This window comes from Elaeis guineensis, chromosome 7 (assembly GCF_000442705.2).
Source record: "Elaeis guineensis isolate ETL-2024a chromosome 7, EG11, whole genome shotgun sequence".
In the NCBI taxonomy this organism is placed as follows: domain Eukaryota; kingdom Viridiplantae; phylum Streptophyta; class Magnoliopsida; order Arecales; family Arecaceae; genus Elaeis; species Elaeis guineensis.
Window position 1 is genome coordinate 1,161,525 of NC_025999.2, and position 26,717 is coordinate 1,188,241.

Consider the following 26,717-nt stretch of genomic DNA (forward strand, 5'->3'; position numbering starts at 1 on the left):
GGCTTGTGTAAACATATATTTGGACCGAGGCTGGCCTGAGAACAGGTATCGCATCTAAGTTCTTCTATAGGTCCCGGTCCGAGCCCGATGTTTGATCAGCTCTACTTTGGATATGCTCCTAGCCCAATACACGAAGCCGGAAGGCCGGGCCCGCAAAAAGAGCGGATGTGGGTGCGAGAGAGACGAGGGGTAATATGATCGTCCTAATCTTCTCACCGTGCAGCGGAAAAAAGAAAGAGGAGCCAGAGGAGATCAAGGAGACGGTGGAGGCGAAGAAGAAATCGTCGGAGGCCGGTTCTTCGCCGGGCAGGGGCATCCAACTCGGGCCCTCCGTCTACACACTTTGCGCAAATTTTTTTTTTGATGTTTCCTTTTTCACCTCCAATTTCTTTCACGTATATTATTACTTTTCCCTAAGAATTTCCAATCGTCCAGACTATCTTGATTCATGTCCTAATAATTCAAATTCTATCGATAATTTGGCCCTCTCTTCTTATTAGTATGAAATATTATATCTTTCACAATTCTTGAGAGTGACTTTTTGGATGGATTACATGTAGTAGGGTTCAAAATTTGACTGCCCACAAGACTAACAATCCCAATTTGATAGACAATTCAATCAGCTGGGAATCCAAGAAAATTGTCGATTAGCTTAGCAACTGGCACAGCATCTCCTGGTGGGTAAGGAATAAGGGACTTTAGATCCATGACTTCGATGGTCTGATGGAGCGTCTGCGGGCGGGCACAGAACAGGTGCTTCCTATCTGCTAGTTCCTCTGCAAGTTCGATTTGGTGGTTGTCCATCAAGTCCTCATTGACAACCACAATTAGAGGCTTACCCAACCGCAGTGTCTCAAATATGCTCCCAGACCCTGCTTAGCAAATAAAAATAAAATTATTTGTCGCATTTTCATCAATGGATCATTGTTACAGTCAAAATCTGCATTAATAATATTACTAATATCACAATGAAAATAAAACAATTTTGTTAATCTCATGCATTAAATAAAGCAGCTGAGAACATAAAACACCATATCCGCAAGTTAGAAGGTTCGACCATAATATGAAGAATCAAAGTAAGAATATATTTTTGGAAAAAGCACCAATATAGATTTAAAAAAAAAAAAAAAAAATGAAGTGATATCAAAACTATAAATGGTGCCATGTATAGATCACAAGGCGCACCAATTTGCCGTTTTATCCCTTTTGTTGCCACAGAAAGTGACCGAACATGCCCATTCACTTGGCCTATAAACAAGAGGTTGAAGAGTGCCATTCTGAACAAATAGAATGCTGTCAATCAGAAACATACGCAAAGATTGCAGTTTTCTGAATTTTGTACAGGAGCCTCATAAGGTCAGGTAAAGTTCACACCAAAATCTCTGAACACACCATACTGGAAATTTTGCAAGAACTCAAGTTTAATTTGTGGGAGAAAAGCAATGCCTCCTTGGACTTGGATCACCAGCAATGGAAAAGGAGGCAATTATCAGAAAGACAACTTGTTATTTGACACAATTGCAAACTGGGCTGTTTCAATTAATAAGCTGTAGAATCCACGGTCAAAACCTAGCTCCCCAGCCAAGGGTAATGGCTGCTATATAAGACTAGACCTTAAACCAAAGAATTTTGGTTTATTTCACCTCCTAGGAATTACTAGCTCAGATTTGGTAAAATCATAAAACATTTTTATGGAAAAATGTCTGGTATGCAACATCCACAACTAGAAAAATAAAACAGTATGATCAAGGTAGATGGAAATAACCAACCAGGTACATAAAAGACCACAACATGTATCACCAAGCATATCCCCTGTAACGTTTTTATCCCGTATGAGTAATCTAATGAAAAATTTACAAGCATATTAAGCAATCAGTTAGAAGCTGTCTCTGTTCTTAAATGAACCATAATCACCAGGGAAAACGTAACTTCTGAATGCACAGTAATCGCTTACAGAACAGAAGTAATTAAACCAGTATGACTGAAACACAGTTGTATACCACACAATCAACTATCTTTTCTCTATTTTTTGGCTGTTTCAATCCAACATATTGGAATCTGCCATTGTACCTGTTAAATGAGATTACAACCAAGCCCAGAATATTGATGATCGCTAAGAATTTGATCATTAACACAAGAAAAATCTGTGCATACAAATTTTTCTAACTTCCATAGAGAATGCTTGAATTAAAACATCTCTCTCATTTCAAGCCTTAGCAACAATGTTTACAAAATTACATTCTGCTGTTACTATTGGTAAACAGGTGCTCCTCTTCTTATCTGATGAAGTTGGGATCAAAAAGAGATCAAAGCAAGCAACCAGCCCAATATTTTATTTAGGAGATCAAGCATGATACACAGTTGTCTTGTAAGGGAACATGTGGGGGGAGTTTTTAATGTGGAGGAGGTAAAAATAGAATATGGAGCCATGTAGAAATCAGTAATATAATACATCATGCCGCATTCAATAAAATTTTATATAGCATTTTAGAAGGGCCTGCCTGTTTATTATATACGACTCTCATAGCATCCCATAATACCAGATTAGAATAAGACCTAATACATTACAACCTAACAAAAAATAGATTTTGTTAGACTCACATCACCATTTTCATCATTCTCTTCTTGTTTGTTTATCCAACTATTTTGTCTCCACAAGTCTTTTAACAGAAAAAAGGAAAGAATGATGATGAATCTGAATGGTATCTAGAATATACTTCCAGTCTCTCATTCTTTGGCCTGGATTTTGTGACCTTGTTACTTCATAAAATTAAAGGCAGCGAATCATATGAATAGAAAATCTTCCCCTTAAAATCTTGTCATGGTTGGTACGTGCCATACACAAGGAAAAAATTTCCAAATATAGATTACAGCAAAATGTTACCTGCATGGCTGATGATAAGAGATGCTGATCTAAGGTAGTCAGCAATGCTTGGTGAGAAAGTGAAATAATCCACAGCAAGAGATCCGTCTTCTCCTGAAAACTGTTTTCCAGGTCATATGAGGCTCTACTCATCTATATTCATGCACTCAGATGAATATGAGAAGAAGAAAAAATATTCACAATACTAAGTCAACCCAGTTGCTCTCTAGCTTGAAGAAAAGTTAAAGATAAAAGAAAAGCACAGATGCTTAATTTCCATCCAAAGGGAAATTCAATGGTGCATAAAATCAATTTACAGTCAGCTTCATTACACAAAAGACATCTTCATGATGAACACAAGACATGTCCATGATGAACATTGGCTCTTTCTTATTGAACTGAAGAAGGCTTCAAATGGAAATGCATAAAATAAAAGCAACCTTATGAGCAAAAAAAAAAAAAAGGACATAAATATATGATAGATGTAAAAGACGATAGAGGAACTAGAAGCCAGATGAGATTACTTCTGGCTGTAAGTTACTGTGTAACAATTGGTTAGTCAGATGCACCATGCACTTAGAAGGATTCTCCAATTTTGTATTTCAACATTCATTCTAGGACGTGATTGGTGAAAAAGCATTAGAAATTTAGATGTATACAAGAGAATTTAAGGCATGATGAGGATTTAAAAGCATTTAATGTCAGAAAAGATTGCCCACTACAAGGTTTGGTGAGAGAATGTACCAAGTGAGCTGCAATCTTATTAAAACAAAAATGCAACAATTCTTTGCTTTGTTCCAAAAAGCAAAGACCAACTTCTCCATATAAACTCAACCACCTTTTAGGCCAACAACTTTATAAGTCCAAGATGCGGTGACAGCAGGATAATTTAAACCATTTGAAAGTTTTATTTTTGTAAAAATAAAGCATTCCTGCTCAAAACTCCCACCATAAGGATCCTTCACAACATACAAAATGTATCTAGCTAGAGTTGTTCACTGAACAACAATAGAGTTCTGTCACGTAGTCTACATAATAATGCCTACACAAAGGTTTTATAATACTCTAGTGATATTCTTTAACCACAGAAGTCTTGGCATTGCAAAACATGTATGTTTCCCAATTCCCATAACAATATATATTAAAATAGGCTCATGACATTGCTCCACAAGTACCATAATGCCGTAGCAGAAACATGGTGCACCCGTTTACAACAAACAACCAAAAGATATGGATCCTACCACATGAATCATATTGCCTTTTCAGATCAGGCAAACAGACAGCTTGATTGCTTAAACCATATAAATTAGACTAATAAATGAGAAAAAAAGGGCATCCATTTGATTCCTTGGTGATTATTACACATAAAAAATTACTTAGGAATAACTAACAATAGAAAAAATATAAATCCTGGTAAAGCTTCCGGATTCCAATCATTCTATTGTTTGGTGCACACAAACTATAGCATGGGCGCATAACATCACCTTGACTTGGTCAATCATTTCAATCTTAGTTGTGCAGAACATCAAAATGCTATGATCAAGGTTTGCCGTACCGATATCCTCTTTTTATAGTGTTGGTACGTGGTATGGATTAGTACGACAATGTCGGTATGGTATGGTATCGTATATCCCATATCGGACAGTATGGGGTGGTACAGGAAACATTGGCTATGACATATAAAATCATCTCAATTTCCTCTAAATAAAATTGTCTCTATGTACTATTCTCTCTTATGGTGATATTCAATGTTTTTTCCGATACTAAAATGACCAAGTCAGTAAAGGAGCAAAATTATACTTCTGAGGAGTATATTGAACACCAAAAAAAAAATAGTTTCAAATTCTAAAACATGCAATTAAGCATGAGAGATGTTATCATCAGAGAAAAGAAAAGAATTGATTAGTAGGAGAAGAGTCAAAACCTTGGAGGGTACATATGTTCCACGGCCCATTTGAATGAGGAGATCAGTGTATCCCTTTCTCGACAACTCTTCTTTGACATGCTGAGAGTCTACTGCCTTGATGAGAGCATCAAAGCATGTGGTTCCCACTGTCACAAATACCATCTTCCTTGATTCTATGCCATTAGCCGCTCCACCCATTTTTTCCCAGGTCACACCCAATGTTATGATGGAAGCTTTTTCTCTCTATAAAATCTACAAAATGATGAGAAAAATCATGGAATACTGTCAAATTAAGATAACATGTAAATAGTAGTTTGATGCTGTAAGTTAATTTGAATTGATAGAATCTTCTAATCTTCTATACACTACATTTAAGGAGAGTCCACATGACTCCCAGCGCGCCGCATTTTTTTTTTTTTTTCTTTCGAATCCTTCCCCAGCCCTTGCGGATGCCGAGGTCACCGACGGGGAGCACATCGGGCGGGGGAGAGATAAGATCATGATCCCGAGCCCTTGCGGACGCCGAGGTCACCGACGGGGATGTGGAGAGAGAAGATCGCAAACGAGGCACCGATGCCGCCTCGCCCCCTTCTGCGGCCTCACAATCGCCCTCTCCGACCGGGCTGCCAACCCACCATCTCCTCCGCCGAGTCCCGCCACGTCGCCGCCTTCCCCCGCCTCCGCCCTCTCGACGTCCGCCTCGCCGACTTCAACCCCTCTGCCTTCGACTCCACCGATCCCTTCTTTCTCCGCTTCGAGGCAATCCGCCGCTCCGCTCACCTCCTCCCCGTTCTCCTCGCCATCCCCTCCCCGCTCTCCCCGCCGATCTCCGCCGCACGGATCTCCGAAAAATAGAAAGAAATGAAAAGAAAAAGAAGCAAAAAAAAAAAAAAAAAATCAATCTAGGATGGAAAAGGTCTTGCCTTTTAATTTTCCATCTTTCTTTTGTTTTCGTTGATTTTTCCTATCTCCTCCGGTGTTTCCTCGGCTTCTCTGACTCTCAGTCGGGTGGGAGGCTTGGAGAGGTCGAATAGGGTAGTTTAGACGATGGATTGGTGGTTATGTATAAGGGGGTAATAAATATATTATCAAGTAATATAAAAATAAATATTAACCGTACTTTTTTTTAGAAAATATTAACTGTACTTTATTGATTAAGATGATAAACATATATTTTAATAAAAATTTATAATTAATACATACATAATCAGATTTTAACTTTAAATTCTAAATTTGTTTCAGATTTTATAGAATATATACATAATCAGACACTCAAAAAAATACTTCCAACTACCGAGCCAAAGCTCATTGTAATATTAGATATATGATTGGCTCATTGCATTTTCGAATTCATATATTATATTTGAATCTTATTTTTTTTAGATTTTTTAGATAGATCATAAAAATTTATGTCTAAAAATTTAAAATATTTGAATTTATTATATATTAGTGAAGAAATATTAACAATTTAAAATATAAAATTGATTGTATTAATTGGATGACATTAGTTCATTATAATTTTTTAAGTATTTAAAATTAATTTTAGGATCCAATATTGAAATATATAGGAATATTTAATTTATTATATATCATCCAAAAAATATTCAAAAATTAACATAGATAAAGCTGATAGTTCCGGTTGTATGAAATAATAATAATAATAATAATAATAATAATAATAATAATAATAATATATTTGATTTGAAAAATTGATAATTTAAAATTAAATTTAAAATTATGATTTATATTTTGATGCATGTACGTAGCACATCAAAATTAATCCTACTCACTATTATGTAGATAGGGTGAGTCGGGATCTTATCCGTAGGGATCTTAGTTGATTATTTTAAAAATACAAAAAAAAATAAATTATAAAAAAAATTAAGAAAGAAGCATAAAAAAATTAAATTATTTTTTATTAATCTAATAAAGAAGCATACATAAAGAAAAGAAACGATACAAGACAACTAAACCAAGTTGATCTTCTTGCTGTGTCCGATGATGGATGTGTCTCCTTGAATCCTTCGTCTTCCTCCGTACAGACAGCGACAGGATGGCTGGAAGGCTTGGTACAGAAACTCCAAGAAAGAAAGGTTGATGGAAGCGGATATGTAACAGAGAAAGGGTAGCGGCACTAGGATTAGAACCTCTCCTAGATTTGATGGGATGTGGAAAAGGGATCTATAGGGGAATATGTTGTGCTAGAATTAGTACCTCCCCTAGACTTATAAAGAAGAAGAAGAGGGAGAGAGAAAGAGAGAAGCTTGAAGAGAACTTAGGTGTTGGCTTGATTGAAAAAGAGGGAGGCCTTGGGGTTCTATTTATAGAGTGAGGAGGCTAGGGTTTCATGAAAAGAGAGATGGGAGTGTGAATAAGGATCTTTGGATCTTCATATTGATTCTCCTCCGTTGATCAATAAGTCATGTTCACACTTAGTTTTATTTATCTTTTAATCTGGACTTTTGATTGGAGAGGTTGCTTCTTGACCCTTGATCTTTAAGTTGCGTTTACACTGAAATAAGAGCTGATTGCTTGGTTTACTCAAATCTGAACCAATTTGAGTCCAAATTGAATCGTATGAACCCAAACTCCCAATTACCTGCAAAATAGACTAGATAGCATTAAATTCTTAATAAAATAACATTAATGATTACAATATTTAGTGTCTCTAGCATCCTAAATTAAGTATTCATCACACCCTCCAATTTGAACTTTACTCATCCTCGAGTAAAATAGATACATTAGTATTGTACACTAAATTATCCTTGAATTGAAAGTTATCCTAGACATTCCTAACTATAGTTGATATCCGGCTAGATCATTAAAGAGGTACTTCATTGGATTATCAATTCGACCCAATTAATGGTTGAGCATTAGCTATAAAATTTTTAGAGATCTTTTTTCACCGACTTCCCACTCTACTCTTGAAGTCCTCAAACTTGATGTGAGCAGGGTTTATTATCTCTTACAATTTAGTCTCCCTTTTTTTTTTGAAGAAATATTTACATGTATAGTCAGTGCAATGTTCTAACCCCTTAAGCTTTCTAATTGACTCTTATAGCGAGCTTTAGGTCAATGACTCCCAAACCAGTTGGCTTTAGGGCATTAGGTATAAGGCACCCCTCAGGCTTATTAACTCAAGTCAAAAAGACTACGAGTTAAAACTGACTATACAAGAGATTTCTTTACATTCTCATCTTTTGACGCGAACAACAACGCTTACTTAGGCGAAGGGGCCCGGTTCTTTTTTTTTAATAATAATTTTTTTTACATATCTCGATCTTTCCACCCATACCCGCATAAAGTAGATTCTTCATTAAGATGGTGGAAAAAGGGTTCTAGAATCATTTCAAAATTTAGTTTGATCTAAATTCTTCCATTAATTGGGTGTCCTTAATAATTTTTTTCTTGATATCTCTAAAATTATTTAGACCGTTAATCATTTATTGATTAGAGTGTCTAGTTAACTTCAAATTGAAACAAAATTTAGATGCACAAAACTAATTATTTTTGACCATACTCGAGGACTTAATTAGTTATTCTCCCCCCAACTTAATTTTCATTGTCCCCAATGGAAGAAGAGAATCATAACAAATCAAAAATAGAGTATAACAAAGAAGGACACCACCTGAGTTTGATGTGTGTAATGTTGATTAAGATGTCATTCATTGCTGGGCTAGTGTGTTCTTAACTCCATTGATAATGGTGCTCCCCCAACTTGACTAATTATCCTTTTCAAAAATTTTTATAAAATAAAAAAAAATTGGATAGCTGAAAAATAAAATATTGGGTTGCCTCCTAACAAACGCTAATTTAAAGTCTTCAGCCAGACCAAGCCAAAGTTCCATTATAAATTGGATCCTGTAATTCAATTGAGTCAACCTGCTCGCCATCTCTAATTTCATCCACATAATGTTTCAATCGTTGGCTATTTACTTTGAATGTGTTTTCCTGTTTAGGATCTTTGATTTCAATTGCTCCATGAGGGAACACCTGAGTTATGACATATGGTCCATCCCAATGTGAACGGAGTTTTTCAGAGAATAATCGCAACCTCGAATTATAAAGCCATATTTTTTGATTAGGTTCGAATATTTTTCGTAAAATATATTTATCATGATAAGCCTTAGTTCGAGCCTTATAAATTCATGAACTCTCATATGCTTCATTGCGTAGCTCTTCTAATTCGTTCAATTGTAGTCTCCTATTACTACTCGCATTTTTCATGTCGAAATTGAATTTCTTTATGGCCCAAAATATGCGGTGTTCTAGCTCTACCAACAGATGGCAGACTTTTTCAAAAATAAGTTGGTAAGGAGACATTCCTATCGGGATCCTGTATGCAGTACGGTAGGCCTATAATACATCGTTTAATCATCCAGACTAATCTTTTCGATCAGGCCTAACCGTCTTCTCAAGAATTCGTTTGATCTCTCTATTGGAGACTTCCACTTGGCCACTAGTTTGGGGGTGATATGATGTAGCAACTTTGTGAGTGATTTCATATTTCTTCATTAAACTTTCAAAGTGCCTATTCATGAAGTGTGTACCTCCATCACTAATAATGGCTCTTGGGCAACCAAATCGACTTAAGATATTCTGTTGGATGAATTTGATTACCACCTTGTGATCATTCATTCTGGTTGCCATAGCCTCAACTCATTTAGATACGTAATCTATCACAACCAAAATATATTCATATCCATAGGATGGAGGAAAGGGGCCCATAAAATCGATTCTCCAAACATCAAAAACTTCCACGACTAAGATGGGAGATAGGGGCATCATGTTTTTTTTAGAAATATTTCCTGTTTGCTGATAGTGCAAGCACTCAAGGCAAAATTTATGTGCATCCTTAAATAATGTCGGCCAGTAAAATCCACTTTGTAACACTTTTGCGGTCGTTTTCTTCCCACTGAAATATCCCCCGCATGCATGAGAGTGATAAAAGATAAGTATACTTTGATACTCACCCTCAGAGATACAGCGTCGAATCACTTGGTTAGGGCAATATTTGAACAATTTGGATTCCTTCTAATAATAATGTTTGACCTGTGAGAAGAATTGATTTTTCTTTTATTTTATCCAATAGAGAGGAACTTGCCCTGTTGCCAAGTAGTTAATGATGTGGGCAAACCATAGAATTTGATCAGAGGATATTGCAAAAAGTTGTTCGTCAGAAAAATTTTCCTTGACTTCATCTGTATCCATCGTATGATCAACCAAGATTCTAGAAATGTGATTAGCAACCATATTTTTGGAATCCTTCTTATCTCAAATTTTTAGATCAAATTCTTGAAGCAGAAAGATCCATCTGATCAATCGTGGTTTAGTATCTTTCTTTGAGAGCAGATATTTCAAAGCCGCGTGATCAGAATACACTAGAATCTTAGACCCTAACAGATATGAATGAAATTTATCAAGGCCAAATACCACCGCTAGTAGCTCTTTTTCTGTCGTAGTGTAGTTCAATTGAGTATCGGATAGAGTTTTGCTAGCATAATAGATCACATGTGGCTCCTTATTGATTCTTTGACCGAAGATGGCCTCTATTGTAAAATCGTAAGTGTCACACATGATTTGAAATGGGAAGGACCAATCAGGAGGTTTTATTATGGGTGCTGTTGTCAGGACTGTTTGTAATGTGTAAAAAGCTTGTAGATGTTCTTCATTAAAGACAAATGGTGTATCTTTGGCTAGCAGATTGCACAAGGGTCTTGATATTTTGCTAAAATTTTTAAGGAAGCGTCTGTAAAATCCAGCGTGACTTAAGAAAGATCATATTTATCGAACCAAAGTGGAGGGTGATAGTTTGAGATGACCTCAATTTTTGCTTTATCTATCTCAATCCTCCTTTCGAAAATAATATGTCCCAATACGATTCTTTTTCAAACCATAAAATGGCTCTTTTTTCAACTTAAAATCCAATTTATTTTCGTGCAGCGCTTAAGGACTTTGGAGAGGTTATGAAGATAATCCTCAAAAATGGTTCCAAATATGAAAAAATTATCCATAAATACTTCGAGATATTTATCCACCATATCCGAAAAAATGATCAAAATACACCGTTGAAATGTAGCGGATGCATTGCAGAGTCCGAACAGCATACATCGAAAAGCGAAAGTGCCATAGGGGCAAGTGAAGGTGGTCTTCTCTTGGTCATCCGAAAATACAGATATCTGATTGTACCCCGAATAACCATCTAGAAAATAAAAAAAATATTGACCTGCTAGCCGTTCTAGGATTTGATTGACGAAGGGTAATGAAAAATGATCATTTCTAGTAACGGCATTGAGTTTTCTATAGTCGATGCACACTCGCCAACCAGATGGTATGCGAGTAGAAAGCAATTCACCTTCTTCATTCTCCACCACAGTAATACCTACTTTTTTAGGTACTACTTGAGTAGGGCTGACCCATTTACTATCGCATATGGGGTAAATGATTCCAGCATCTAACCATTTTACCACCTCTTTCTTCACTACTTTCCGCATATTTGGGTTCAGTCTCCTTTGTATGTTTCGATGGGGTTTGGCATCTACCTTGCAATAAATATGGTGCATACAGATGGAGGGATCAATTCCTTTTAGATCGGTAATGGACCAGCCGATAGCCTCTTTATTTTTCTTCAGAACACCAACCAATTATGCTTCTTGATCTGAGGTCAAGTCTGATGCAATGATCACCGGAAGGGTGTCATTAGGTCCTAAAAATGCATACTTGAGTGTGGCCGGAAGTGGCTTTAATTCTAGTGCAAGTGGTGATTCTAATGATGGGGCTGTGGGTGTATTGGCTAATGCAGGCAAAGGCTCATACTTGATTGTCTAATGGGGAGTAGTTTCATCACTTGATGTATCAATTAAAATATTTATTTCTTCACTACCTCCCTCCATATCACAGTCGTCCACTCCAAAGTACGTCAAATAGATATCTCGAAAATCATGTGCAAAAATCATTGATGTTGCCTCCTTTATAATATCCTCGAATGTATCTATCTCGTAGCAATTATCCATTGATGATCTTTGGGATGCACTAAATATATTTAATCTCAGTTTCTTATTCCCAAATGATACGTCCATGACTCCTGTCCTACAATTGATGCACGCATTTATCGTAGCTAGGAAGGGTCTGCCTAAGATAATGAGAATTTGCCTTGGATTGCCACTCAGTTCTATGTCAAGGACTAAAAAATCAACTGAAAAATAGAACTCATCTATCTTGACCAAAACATCATCGATCATCCCACATGGTGTCTTAATTGATCTATCAGCTAACTGTAGAGTGACCGATGTGGATTTCAATTCTCCGAATCCAAAAAGTTCATAAACCGAGCTAGGTAAAAGATTCACACTCATCCCTAGATTTAAGAGAGCTTGTTCGATGTGAAGGTCTTCTATAATGCAAGAAATGGTAGGGGTACCTGGATCTTTAAGCTTTGGAGGGGTAGCGTGCTGGAATACAGAGCTAGCTTATTCGGTGAGACATACTTTTGTCGAGAGTTGTAATCGAGATTTACATTTCTGGATGTACAATTCCTTCAAAAATTTTGCGTAAGCTAGGACCTGTTTGATTGCATCTAGAAGGGAGAGATTAATTTGGACTTGCTTAAATAATTCCAACATCTCATCAAGTCTTCCTCCTTTCTTATCCACAAGAGTGGGGGCTTTTAGGGCACTCGAAAATGAAACTTTAGGCAAGTAAGATGATTCCGGTGCAGTTGGTCCCTTTTTTACTTTTGTGTCCTCCTTGCTCTTAGGTGATTTGGGCTTAGTCAGAGGTCTAGGGTCGGTCTCATTGATTTTACTCGTGTGCTCAATGACCTTCCCACTTTTGAGAGTCATGATTGATTTGGCGTGTTCAGAAAAGGTATCTGGAGTATTGAAGCTCTCAACCATGAATTGTCCTCTCGGATTGCTCTCAGATTGGCTAGATAATTTTTCTCCTTCTCTCCTACTGACTGCGACTGCTAGTTGACCTATTTGGGTCTCTAACTTAGCAATGGATTGCGTGTGGGAGTTAAAGGTCTGGGTGTTGACTTCTAATCGTTCTAGCACTTTTAGAACCTTATCCACAAAAGTTGAGCTGTGACCAGTGATAGATGGTTGAGGAGTATTTTGAAACTGATGGTATGGTCCATGCCTATATGTCGGATCCTGATAATTTGGTTTAGGTACAGTAGGGCCAACCACTGACTGTGATCTTCAGAAAAAATTTGGATGGTTTCTCCAGCCGGGGTTATAAGTGTTCGAATATGGATCATTTTTTGATCTACAAGCTTGTTGGGCTTGAGCTTGCTGGACCTGCTCATGCACAAATTCAGAAAATTAAGGTGCGATTGGACATTCACTAACAAAATGAGTCGAGCTTGCACACAATGCACAAACATCTTGCACTGGATTAGGTAGAATCGAAGAGTGTCCGATATTCAGAAGACGGTCTAATTTTTGGGACAACTCATCTACCTTACTGTGGATATCCATAACATTTTCAATCTGATAGATTCCATCTCTTTTCTGTTGAGACATGGATTGTTCTCTAGAGATGGCAGACATATGATGTAGGGAGTTCTCACTAAGTATTTCAAAGAGCTGCCAAGCCTCGTCCTCACTCTTTAGCATGAATGTCCCACCACACGATGCATCGATCATTTATCAATGTTTCTCCAATAGACCATCATAGAAATACTAAACAAGTTGCCATTTGGGGACAGTGTGGTGGGGGCATTTATGAATAAGATCTCTTAACCTTTTCCATGTCTCATGAAAAAGTTCACCATCTAGTTGGGAAAAACTAGTGATGACTTTTCTAATTTGATTTATTTTTTCAATTGAAAAGTATTTCTTGAGAAATTCTCTCTGAAGATGGTCCCAAGTTGAAATGATTATGGAATCTAGGGAGTTTAACCAATGCTTGACTTTGTCCTTAAGTGAAAAAGGGAACAGTTTCAACCTGAGGGCATCATTGGAGAAATTTTGAATTTTTACTGTGGAGCATATCTCAAGAAATTCATCCAAGTATTTATACGGATCCTCATTCGTCAGTCCATAGAATGATGGAAGCATTTGAATAATGCTGGACTTGATTTCGTATTGTGCCGCCTCCACAGGAGGAGGCTGGATACATGATGAGTAAGTGTAAGATGAGGGAGTAAAATATTCTCTCAATTATCGTGGTGGGCCATTCTCTTGTTTTGGATCCATGGTTTTGATTTGGTTTATTCGAATCATTATTTTTAGCTCTAGGTCTAATGGGTGTAAATCAAGTTGTAATGATCGGCGTCCTAGCATGCACCCAAAAGATCTCATCGAGTTTTAATTTCAACAAGTTTTTTTTTTGGAAAGAGAAGAGGAGAGTAGGAGGAGGAAAAAGAATTCTAAAGAAGAGAACCTAAAGAGTTCTAATGCTAAGAAGATAGAGAAGAATTAATTAGATTTGATATTTTTAGTTAACAATCAAGTGGTTCAATCAATCCTATCTATGGGTTATCCTAGATCTAGACAGCTCCTAACTGCCAAGGTCACCTTCAAGCACTCCAAGTAGCAGACTAACCGCTCAACTGGCTAGGTAAGTGTAAGGTTGGTGGGGATCCTTCCGTTGCTTTCCTTAGACACCAACTGTGTTGGTCAAGTTAGCGAACGAAATCAATTAATGAACCACCTTTCTTCAAGATGTAATCCCTGAACCACTTTTTTAGACACCAATTAAGCTGACTAACCTGAACCTGATCTAACTTTTAGGATTCCTTGTCCTACGGAGCTTGAGGATCCTTAAGGATCAACGTATAATTGATTTTAAATTAGAAATTTAGGTCAATGTAATTGCAAGATGGTGATTTATGGATCAAGAAAGAGTGATGAAATCTTCACCTTATGTTGATTAGGGCTTTGCCCTTAAGATTTTTTTTTATGAAAATATACAATGCAAAAGGAAAAGATGTCCAAACATGTTAAGTGGATTTTAAAATTTAATTGATTTATTTATATTAGTCAAGTATTATGTATTATCGTTGTATTCTTTTTATATTATGTTATCTTTTAGCAAGAAGAAATAAAAAGTAAGTTTTTAAATTAGGTTAATTAGATATTAGAAGATCAAGTGAATCTAACTAAATAAAAAGTAAATCATACTAAGATTAAAAGGCAAGTAGGTATTCTACAAATAAAGCAATAAATCAAATCTACTTTTAGGATAATAAATTATTTTAAGCTATAGAAAATAGTAAATCACTAGAAATAATAGACAATAATAAATAAGATAACTACTTTACTAAGCAAATAAGATAATCTTACAGTTAAGAATAAAAGATAACTACGTAATCCAAATAAAAGGCTAAAAATCTAATCTACTTATGAAGTAGGAAATCACTAATTATATAAAATAGTAAATTATTCTAATCTATAGAAATCAGTAAATTGCTAGGTTATAGAAAATAAAAAATATTTTTATGCATGCAAATAAAAAAATCTAAATATAAAATAGTAAATTTACCATATACGAAGAGTAATATGAGGTAGAAATTTTGAAAAAGAATACATAAAAGGCAATCAAGCAATCTAAAGTAAGAAATAAAAATTTAAAAAATAATAATTTTTTTTTTTATTTTATAGATTTTTTTATTTTAAATTTTTTTTTTCAAAACAATCTGCCAAAATCTTCGATAACGGTGCCAAAATTTGATGCATATCGTAGCCCACCAAAATTAACCCTACTCACTACTATGTAGATAGGATGAGTCAGGATCGTATCCACAGGGATCTTAGTTGATTATTTTAAAAATATAAAAAAATAATAAATTATAAAAAAATACTAAGAAAGAAGCATGAAAAATAAAATTACTTTTTATTAATCTAATAAAGAAGCATACATAAAGAAAAAAAATAAAATTATGATACAAGATAACTAAATCAAGTTGATCTTCTTGCTGCGTCTGATGGTGGATGTGTTTTCTTGAATCCTTCGTCTTTCTCCATGCAGACAGCGATAGGATGGCTAGAAGGTTTGGTACAAAAACTCCAAGGAAGAAAGGTTGATGGAAGCGGATATGTAACAGAGAAAGGATAGCGGCACTAGGATTAGAACCTCTCCCAGATTTGATGGGATGTGAAAAAGAGATCTATGGAGGAATATGTTGTGCTAGGGTTAGTACCTCCCCTAGACTTATGAAGAAGAGGAAGAGGGAGAGAGAAAGAGAGAAGCTTGAAGAGAACTTAGGCGTTGGCTTGATTGAAAAAGAGAGAGGCCTCGGGGTTCTATTTATAGAGTGAGGAGGCTAGGATTTCATGAAAAAAGAGATGGAAGTGTGAATAAGGATCCTTGGATCTTTATATTGATTCTCCTTCGTTGATCAATAAGTCGTGTTCACACTTAGTTCTATTTATCTTTTAACTGGATCTTTAATTGAAAAAGTTGCTTCTTGATCCTTGATCTTTAAATTGCGTTCATACTGAAATAAGAGCTGATTGCTTGGTTCACTTAAATCTAAACCAATTTGAGTCCAAATTGAATCGTATGAACCCAAACTCCCAATTACCTGCAAAATAGACTAGATAGCATTAAATTTTTAATAAAATAATATTAATAATTATAATATTTAGTATCTCTAGCATCTTAAATTAAGTATTCATCATATTTGCTGATTGATTTTAAGATTCAATATTTAATAATAAATAATCCGTTTATAGATTTAGGTCTGCTTGAGACATGTTAGGTAAGATCGATTTAATATAATCTTACAAATTAATCTCAAAAAATCAATAGCCAAAGTTGGATTAAAATATGAAGTTTGTATATTTTTTCGAATAGAATTTGAATATATTGTTGGTTCAATCGGGAGTCAGTTTAAGATTAGATTGGTATGAAATAATTTTACAATATATAATAATTTATTTTTTAGAGATGAAATTTATATGTAAGATAAATTTAAAATTCATTGACATCTCTTATAGTTGATAGTATAAAGGTGCAATTAATATGGCCCTATTTGTAAATTGATTGATAATTATTTGGGTTAATTATCTAAAAAATCTTATATTTTTTAAAAATTTTTAATTTTAGCATAATTTTTAAATTTTTTTAATCAAATATGTATACTATCCAATTTGTTACAATATTGGCCTATCATCAACCGATATTGAAGTTTGCCGTTAAAATGCTTACGTAGAACTTTCTTAATGCCAATTTTTGACTTTTTCCATTGACAATCTGCTTTAATTTCACAAATTTGAGATTAGTGAACTCATCGAAGAATCGGCGCCGGTCCTAAGTGGATCGGTTAGTTAAGTCCCAAAGATGGAAGTTGGAGAATATTTTCTGGCAGACGAATGATTCGAAGATGAAGATCCGGTGGCCAGCTTCCAGCGAAGCATGTTAGGCTGGATGGATCCGACCGCGACATTGAGGTCCCACTCGACTGATTCCATCTTCTTAACCACAGCTTACTGAAGAAGTGGATCGATTTCATGGTGTACCACAGTGTGGTGAGGAAATGGGTGGGGTTCACCAGAGAGGTGGAGGTCATCGAGAGCACAGAGCGAGCGGCCTGGTGGGAGCCTGGCATTGAGGGCTCGATTCTGCTTCTCCAAGGCTTGGGGCTGGGCTTGGAGGGAGGGGATCTCAGAGTCCTTATGTTGGAGCTCAGCTTTGAGCTTCTTGGTGGCGATCTAGTAGGTCTTGAGGAGGCTGTGCTACCCCTAGATTCGGGCCACCAGGGCCGGCTCGGAGACTGATGGAGCGGGGGATTGGAGTGTTAGCATGATTTTAGGGATTACACATTAATCTGATAATAATTTTTTTGTTAACGTGATCCTATAGTATTTTTCTTTATTGATACGATTCTATCATCATTTTTCTTTTTTAGCATGATTCGGTATCAGTTGTTATTATTTTCTTTTTATGGAGTCTATACACTAATATAAATAATCTCTAAAATGTATTAAATGAACTTGAAACAGAGATAATAAAGCATCTCTCTTTTCTCCACCTCTCTATTGTTTTCATCTTCTTTTGCATATATTTTAACATAGTATTAGACCCATCGATCACCTAATATACCACCGTCATCTCTTTCATCTTTACTGTAGCCACTATTGCTAATCTATGAATCTCTGTTTCCCTACAGGTCTTCTATTCTTCAGTGGATTTGTAGATCATCTTTTTTTTACGATAGATTAAGATCCAAAGATTCTTTATTTTTAGATGAACCATAATTATTCTTCACCGTCTTTTCCTTCTCTTTGGATATTTTCTGGCTCATTCATTATTCAATTGGAGGCCTTTTTCCCTTTTCTTTGGTTATTTTTTTTGTCTTTGGTTCCTTCACCGCCCAATTTGAATCCTTTTCCTTCTATTTGGGTGTTTTTCTATCTACGACTCCTTCATCGTCTTGTTTGAAATTTTTCCTTCTTTTGAGTGTCTTTCTATCTCTAACTTCTTCATCATCTAATTTGAGATTTTTTTCTTTTCTTTGGGCATTTTTCCTCTAGCTCCTTTCCCACCCAATTTAGGGTTGTTTTTTTTTCTTGGGGTATTTTCCTGCCTTTGGCTCCTTCACTGCTTAGTTTGAGGTTTTTTTTTTCTATAGTATTTTTGTCTATAAGGATCATCAATCTTTAGCTATCTTCTATTTGAGTGCTAACATTCTCTTCTATGGTATTTTTCATCCACGAGAATCCACTACAACAGAAATAGATTTTGATGGCGATTTTTATTGCTTTTAGTGACAATTATATTCGCCGCTAATGTATTTATCGGCAAAAGGCATTCTGCCACCTAAGGCAGCATCGAAAAAGATTTTACCGGTGATCAAGGGCAGCATTGGTAAAGGCCTTTTAATTGCCGCAAAAGATCAGAGTTTTTAACGGTAATTATTTGTGGTATTTATTTTTACCGTAATAGAGCACTAGGCAAATCAAGTTTGAAACACCTATTACGGCAATTATAATCATCGAAAAAAGATTTTCAAATTTTAAGCTGACAATTGTTAATGCCGTAATAGGATGAGTCAACCAACGGTTAGAACATATATTATGGCAATTATAATCATCAAATTTTTTTTTTGAAATCTTAAACTGGTAAATATTTATGTCGTTAAAATCTATGAGTATTACCTCTAAATCTAAGCTTTTGCAGCTGCAACAATTACTGTTAAAATCATAATTCTATATTTTACGATAATTAGTATTGCCATACAATTGCCAAGAAAGAGTTGCTCTGAATTATATATTTGTATGCTATATAATTTTTTTTGATAGAAAGAGGAATAAAGCTAGATTAAAATAAAAATAAGATATGATCCACCAAAATATAACTCCAATTATTTATAGATATAGTTTTAATTCCTTATCTCTCAAATATTTGAGATTACTATAATAGGGATCAAGCCTGCATCAATCATTAAACGTAGGCATATACGACTTAATAAAAACTCAGAAGTCAGAACAGAAACACATACATGAATCATAATTATCCAAAAGATAGCTTGTGGTATCATTTCCACTATATGATAATCTACTTTGACTTGATTAAATTGCCATGGTAGTAGACAATAGCTGCAAGATTGCTGCTCTAGAAACAGCTGAAATCTCTTATCTGATATTCACTGGCATCATATAATCCCTCTCTGATATCTACTATTATTGGTCTATTATTGTTGCTCAGCTTCTCAAATCAATAATAAGTATCTAGAAAGATTTCATATATTACTAAATCATGAAATTTGCAACAGCATAATTGATGCTATTACTTAAAAAGTTGCAGTATAAGTTTTTTCAATTTGCATACAGATCTCTATTTTTGAATAATATATTACACTGAAACACACTTGTCAAAACAATACCTTTCCATTAAAATTGAGTGTTCAAAGAACTCATGGTGCAAAAAATATGAGACCAAGAGACAAATTGGGAGCTGGGAGATCTGAAATCCTAATAAAAATCCAACTCTAATTCATCACAAAATACTGCTTTCTGTTTCTGTTGAAGAAAAAAGGAGAAAGAATTCAGTTTCCTTCATTTGTTATATTAAAAATAGACATCTAGTTGTCATTAGACCCAGAATTTATATTTATGATCAAAAATCTTACCAAATTATATTATATTATAGCAAAATTTTGCGACTGAAGGTTCAAATTTAAATACAGTTCAAGTATTACCTGTCTAACCTGTCTCCTATGCTGGAAACTGCACATATTGTAATTTGTTCATGGAAAATAATAATGCTGAAGACTACAAGGTATTATAAATCTACCATAAGTCATATCAAAAAAAATTGTACCAAAATATATTAGCTACTCTTTAGTGCAAACTTGACATTACACTAGCAGTAATAGTTATTGTAGCAACAAATTAGCAAAGAGAACCAGCTAGATCTCTCATCATAGCTAGGAGCTTTTGCTCCCAGTTAACGTCAGATTTGGTTGTAAATTATAGCAGACAAAAGTATCAAACAGATTGTTTTTTTTTTATTTTGCTTTCATAGTGTCTCAAAGTTATGATGTAAAATTTTTTATTGAATGTACTTAACTTATGATGATTCTAGAGTATATATTTATATTATTAATGGAGGTGTTTTGCAAAAGAAATCTATATTATAAAGTAGTTTGCTCTATTTTTTTTGTAGGAACAATATATTTTGGACTTTACCACTAGACTATTATAATTCTGTCCCTATAGGCTTTGACTATTAACTAAAAAATTTTAAAATTTGTATTGACCAATATTATATATGCACTGATTACCACCACTTATGCATTTATTAGGTTCAATGTGTACATTCATTTGAGAACTGGCATCTAATATTAGATACATTTACATGCATACACATATATTTCTAAAAGAAATTCATTCTTTAAGTCATTCTAAAGATCTCTTTGATCATTTACAGGAGCTAAAAGCAATTAACTTATACTGTTGCAGATATTATTTCTTATAATTACTTATCTTTGATATAGGAGTTATATATGTAGGTGAAAACTTAATTTATGCTATATCAAGAGCCTAGTAAGTGGTAGCTAGTAAGTAGTAGTAGATCTACTTTGATGATGGTAAAGCCACTATAAATTTGCATACTAAACTAATCAGCAAGAGCCCATCTCCAACCACATTTAAGAAAATCAAATAACTCAAATAATTTACATAAGGTATGTTTAATTATATCGAGAGCCAGATTTTACTATTCAAAATCAAATAATTCAAACTTGAAACTTCTTCAATTGTCCAACATTCCAATTGTTTTGATATTTCTTTCATTTAAAAAGTACGACCTAAATGAAATAGCAAAAAAAAATAAATAAGCCGCTATAGCAAACTAAGTTCTCAAGACAGCTTCCATAAAATACAATGCTTTACCTTGACTTGGAGGTTAAGATACAAAAGGAATTAGAGTAGTGTTGCATTGTCCATGAATCTATTGTGTATTCCTATGAGCACTAGCAGCATCTGAAACCTACTAAAAAAATAAAAAAAAAAATTATTTTACTTGATTATCATTAATCCAACAAATGATATACAATTATCAAAAAGAAAATATTACTTGTCTATGTGCTGTATCATTTGAACTTAAAGGCAAGTCTTCAGGATGCACGAACCTACTCATATATGATTTCATCGAAGCAACTCAGCTTCTAATTTTTCTTGCTTATGTTTCGTGACATTCATCTCCTCAAGATGAAGTTGTTACATCACTTTCATATCTTTTTGCAACTTATGTATCTGAACTCTTTCCTTTGATGGCATGCTACTTGAAGAAACGACACTACCTTTACCCCACATCCTAGAGGGAGTTGGACCAAGTCCTAAACCACATACTTTACCAGCTCTTTCTGTCCCCATCACTTGTGAGTATATATCACTATCCTAAGCAACACTGTCTCTAGATTCTTTATTATTATATTGATTGTTGCTTAGTTTTTTCTACATCATCACCTATTTATAGAAAAGAAGCAATTCAGTTTAAAAGAAACAAAATAAAAAAAAAAATTGTGCACCAAAATGCTTTATATTGAAGGGTCATATATGCTTACAATTTTTAAAAAGCTCGAGCTCATCTACTTTAAGAGACTTACTACATAGTCCTTGAAAGAAGCTACAGAACTCAATCAAAACAAAACTAACTTTGTCAGGTAATATCTCTCGTATTGCAAGAAGGATAAGTTGCTTCATTAGAACATGATAATCATGGCTCTTAAGTCTAGAAAATTTATGATTCTTGCGAATACAATGTGATATATTTGATGCATAACCTTATGAAAACTTTACATTTTCCAAGACTTCATAAAAAAGATTTTTCTCATAAGGAGATATTGTGAAACATGCTGGGGGCAAATAAGCCCTTCTAGAACCTCATTTTTCAGCCCATAACTCTGGTCTTATTTTCATCTCTTGCAAATCACGACGAGCCTTCAAGTTGTCCTTTGATTTCTTATCAACATTCAATAAAGTATGCACAAGGTTACCACATATATGTATCTCTATATGCATTGGATCAAGATTATGCTTGATGAGATAGTGCTCCCAATAAGGAAGTTCAAAAAAAATACTCTGCTTTCTCCATATTCCTTTTTGAACCCCGTCTGTTGGTACACTCATCTTTCCAAAACTGAACTTTATTCCTTTTAATTGATCCAACAAATCAAATCCAGATCGAGCCAAAAGTTTATGCCCCAATTCTTTAGACCCATCAAATGATTTTGCATCATGCCTATATTTATATGTAGAATCCAAGAAATACCTATGACCCATGTGGCAGAACTTCTTTTCATGTGTCAACCTCCTCGAATAGATATCCACATTACAAGATGGACATGCATATCGACTATAGGTGCACCAACTAGAAAGATTTTCATATACTGAAAAATCATTTATAGTCCACATAATTGCTGGATGCATTTGAAATGTCGTCTTCGTTGAAGCATCATATGTTTCTACACCAAACTCCCATAACTCAATCAACTCTTCTATAAGAGTTTGTAAGAACAGATCAATATCATTTCCAGGTAACTTTGGGCCAGGTATAAGCAATGACAATATAAAGTATTCTTGCTTCATACAATTCCATGGTGGCAAATTATATGAAATTAGAATCACTGGCCATGTGCTGTATACACTTCGTATTGTCCCAAACGGATTAAAACCATTGCTAACTAGCCCCAACCTGACATTACGACACTCTTTAGCAAATTCTGGATACCTTTGGTCCAAATTTTTTCATGCTTCAGAATTAGCTGGATGCCTCAAAATACCATTTTCTTTATTGCGGTCTCTTGCATGCCATCTCATCAAATCTGCCGTTTTAGATGACATAAACAACCTTTGGAGTCTCCGTTTTAAGGAGAAATACCTTATAATCTTCATAGGAACTTTTTTCTTCTTCTGTTTCTTTAAAGTTGACACATCATTGAGTTGATCATTTTCATTATTTTTCTATCGAGAAGTCCTACATTTTAAGCATGAATCATCATGAGTATATTTCTTTCTAAATAAAAGACAATCATTGGGACAAGCATCAATCTTCTCATGCTTAAATCCCAGCGGTTCAATAACTTTTTTTTGCTTCATTGAAAGATTTTGGTATCTCACTGTTAGGATATGCATGCCTCAGAACATCTAACAACACATTAAAGCTCGAGTTGCACCATCCATACAAACACTTCACATGATATAAATATAACAAAAAAGATAATTTTGTAAAATCCTTATAGCCTGGATATAATTCTTTCTCTGCATCTTCCATCACTTTATTGAATTTTTCAACATCTGGCAGAGAATGCTCCATGAATTTTGATTCTACAATTTTTTTTAAATTTACCTCACTTAAAGGCTCTGTATTTGAATTTAAATTTACTTCATCATAAACTCCAAATACTTCACGTATCATTTCGACCATATCATTGTCTCTAGATGTCTCTTCCCCATTAATAGTGACTCTATTAGAAATGGTTGCATATGTAATAGACTCCAAAGCATCATACCCATGCATTATACCATTGACTACAAGATGATCATAAATCTCTGCATGGTTTCTATGATAGTAACGTGCATACTTTTTGCAAGGACAAGAGATTTTCCCATCAATAGATCCAAATTTGAATGCTGAATTGAGAAAACTCTCTATCCCATCCAAGTAATCCTTACTCATTGTACTACACTCTATCTATCTCTTGCATTTACGATTATCCATAATAATTAGCTATCCTACAATTAAAAAAAAAATTAATGGAGATGCAGCATATTTTTTTATTTTGTACATTACACAAAATATATTACAAAAGTCAAAATATTCAAATATAAACTAAAGGATTGAAATCAGCATATATAATAATCATATCATTATGAAGATACGCATTTGTCTAAAATCTTATAATTTAGAGAACCAATGCTAAATATAAACTAAAAATATAAATAGAAAATAAGTTGCTCATCCAATTTGATCTGATGCCGACTTATGCCCTCACTATCCACATGCATAGAAATTTTTGGTTAAAATGATTCTAATCACTAATTTCTACTCAAATGAGTGTGTGGGAAAGAGAGTAACATGAAATGCGCACTGGATCCGGCAATCCACTAGCCGACATCAGCTCCACTCGCCGTCGCTGCCACCCCTCCCCCCATTCCGCTCACTGGTAAGCTATTAAAGTCCATCTACCCATGAATAATGTGTTTCATTCTCTATATTTTTTGGTGGACCCGGATCCCACAGCGATGAAGGTTCTACCCCGACGTCGGTGTTGGCGACGACGGCGACGGCAAGGTCGGGGTGTCATCGCCGGCAGATGAGTGCTACGCGTGCACGCAGACAAGCGCATCGGTGTTCGACTCGATGAGCTGCGACCGTGCGCATGCCTCCGAGTGGGAGAACTTAGCTCAAACAGCGATCCAAAATCCTGATCTTTAATACAATTTACAATCAAAAAGATAAGATTTTGGATCAGAAAATCATTTCTATGACAAGATAACGATCGAAATATGCTGTAAAAATCCCCAAGCAACAACAAATCTAAGATAAATCAGACAAAATAGGATACAAAAATTTTATATTTTTGAATGAACTTCTCTCCGGAATAAGGCATCCATCACAAAAAAAAGCAACCTAGAGAACGGCGATTGGAAGACCAATTTGGGGAAGAAGGAATTGATCGGAATCCTCGACTATATGGGAAAGATCGGAGGGATCGATCGGAGAGGATTCGGATTTTGTGAGATGGGGGATCGATGGGACGAGCGACGCCAGTCTCTCTGTATCTCTCCTTGTCTCCCTTTCGATGAAAGATCGACGGAAGGAGTGACGTCGATCTCTCTCTACCCTTTCGACGAGAGATCGACGGGAGGAGCGATGCCGATCTCTCTCTCTCTCCTTGTTTCTCTTTCGATTTTACTCTAATTTTTTTCCCATCCTTGCGGGCGCCAAGGGAAGGAAAAATTCTAATTGGGAGGAAGCATGGAGTCCGTGGAAAATCTTAAGTGGGGTTGAGCTAGTGCACGGAAAAGAGCGGAAAACATTTCCTCCACGCACGAAACAAGAGTAGAGTACGTATGGAATTGGCCCGGAGGGGGGCGTGCTGGGGTGCCCATACACATGGATAAAAAATAATAAATAAATTATGATAATTATTAATAAATATCAATAAAAATATAGTTTATAATAATTATTATTAATAAATATAGATAAAAATATATTTTACAATGATAATTATTAATAAATGCCAATATTAATATGATTTATAATGGTAATTACTAATAAATGCCGATAAAATATATTTTATAATGACAATTTATACATTTATCGATAAAAAATAGATATTAATGGTAATTATTTTAATTTGTCACTAAATTTTGTTATCTTAAATTACATTCGTGGCAATTAGGCTTTTGCCTCTAATTAATTATCACTAAAAATGAGTTTTGTTGTAGTGATCATCGGCCTTCAATCATCTTCATTTGAAACGTCAGTTTTCTCTTCTGTGGTATTTTAATTCGTAAAAATTATTAGCCTTCAGCTGCCTTTTCTTTGAGCACTAGTCTTCTCTTCTATAGTATTTTTATTTATAAAAAAAAATAATTTTCAAACTCAAATTGACATAAACAGCATCATCTTGAGTTTGAAGGAGAGTGTTAGTATGATTTTAAGAATTACATATTAACCTAATAATAATTTTTTTATTAACATGATCCAATTATTTTTTTATTAGTATAATTATATATCATTTTTCTTTGTTAGAATGATTCGGTATCAATTGTTATTATTTTTTTTTATGGAGTTTTGTACATTAGTATAAATAACCTCTGAAATATATTGAATAAATTGAAACAAAGATAATAAAGCTCCTCTCTTCTCTCCACCTTTCTCTTGTTTTTTTCTTCTTTTGCAGGTATTTTAACATGGAGTTGGTTTGTTAGGTAGGACTGCTTGAGGATGGAGATGTGCTTGAGCTCGTAGACCATGACCTCGTTCGCGGATTGGATGGAGTCAAGGTCGTAGGGGGATTGAGCCACCTGGAGTTGGGCATAAGCAGCCTTGATGGTGAAGGTACTGGCGAAGAGCTTGACGAGGAGGGATTCCATCACCTCGTTATCCTTGGAGGATAGCTTCTGCGAGTGCTGCTGCTTCTCATTCTCACCTTTGTGACACTTGGAGAGCATGATGAAGTAGTTGTCTTTGAGATTTCCTAACAGCTTGAGCTTCTTGATGATTGGCTTATCTTTGCTCGGGATGACACCAATATCGCTACCTCCTTTAGAGCCTATGGCGTTGCAACGGTGGGGGTGCAAAGTATCTTGATGAAAAGCTTGAACAATGATTCTAGATTAGATGGCATCGATCTTATCTTTTCCATTATTTCTTTATGCGAAAGGAGAAATCCAGGATTTTAAGATGAGTTAATTATACCTCATTTTCATGTATGTATCTTAACAGCAAACTCCGACATCGTTTGACAGATTCGGTGGTTACGAT

At 35.0% G+C, this 26,717-nt stretch overlaps 1 protein-coding gene, 1 non-coding gene and 1 pseudogene across 3 annotated transcripts; 1 reads left to right on the forward strand and 2 right to left on the reverse strand.

Annotated features, from left to right (window-relative positions):
• Nucleotides 1-466: 466 nt before the first annotated feature.
• On the reverse strand, nt 467-5,815 carry LOC105049269 (uncharacterized). 2 transcript variants are annotated; one of them, XM_010928868.4, is made up of 4 exons: nt 5,693-5,815; nt 4,788-5,021; nt 2,885-2,984; nt 467-872 (listed from the first exon to the last, which is right to left on the reverse strand). In XM_010928868.4, exons 2-4 carry the CDS (start codon nt 4,965-4,967, stop codon nt 616-618), a joined length of 537 nt encoding a protein of 178 aa, XP_010927170.2. In that variant the 5' UTR covers nt 4,968-5,021; nt 5,693-5,815; the 3' UTR covers nt 467-615. The 2 variants fall into 2 exon arrangements, with proteins under 2 accessions (XP_010927170.2, XP_010927169.2); XM_010928867.4 differs by lacking the exon at nt 5,693-5,815 and adding an exon at nt 5,139-5,590.
• A 7,660-nt stretch (nt 5,816-13,475) lies between these two features.
• Nucleotides 13,476-13,581, forward strand: LOC114913616 (small nucleolar RNA R71). The gene has a single exon (XR_003799538.1). It is a non-coding gene; the product is annotated as a small nucleolar RNA R71 (small nucleolar RNA).
• A 3,308-nt stretch (nt 13,582-16,889) lies between these two features.
• On the reverse strand, nt 16,890-26,656 carry LOC105049353 (protein GRAVITROPIC IN THE LIGHT 1-like; annotated as a pseudogene).
• Between the last annotated feature and the right edge of the window lie 61 nt (nt 26,657-26,717).

Coding starts and splice junctions, on each gene's coding strand:
- LOC105049269 (XM_010928868.4), bottom strand. CDS start 4,967: ATGGGTGGAGCGGCTAATGGCATAGAATCAAGGAAGATGGTATTTGTG. Junction 2,985..4,787: donor GAACATATGTACCCTCCAAG/GTTTTGACTCTT, acceptor CCTGGAAAACAG/TTTTCAGGAGAAGACGGATC. Junction 873..2,884: donor TCTTATCATCAGCCATGCAG/GTAACATTTTGC, acceptor TTTGCTAAGCAG/GGTCTGGGAGCATATTTGAG.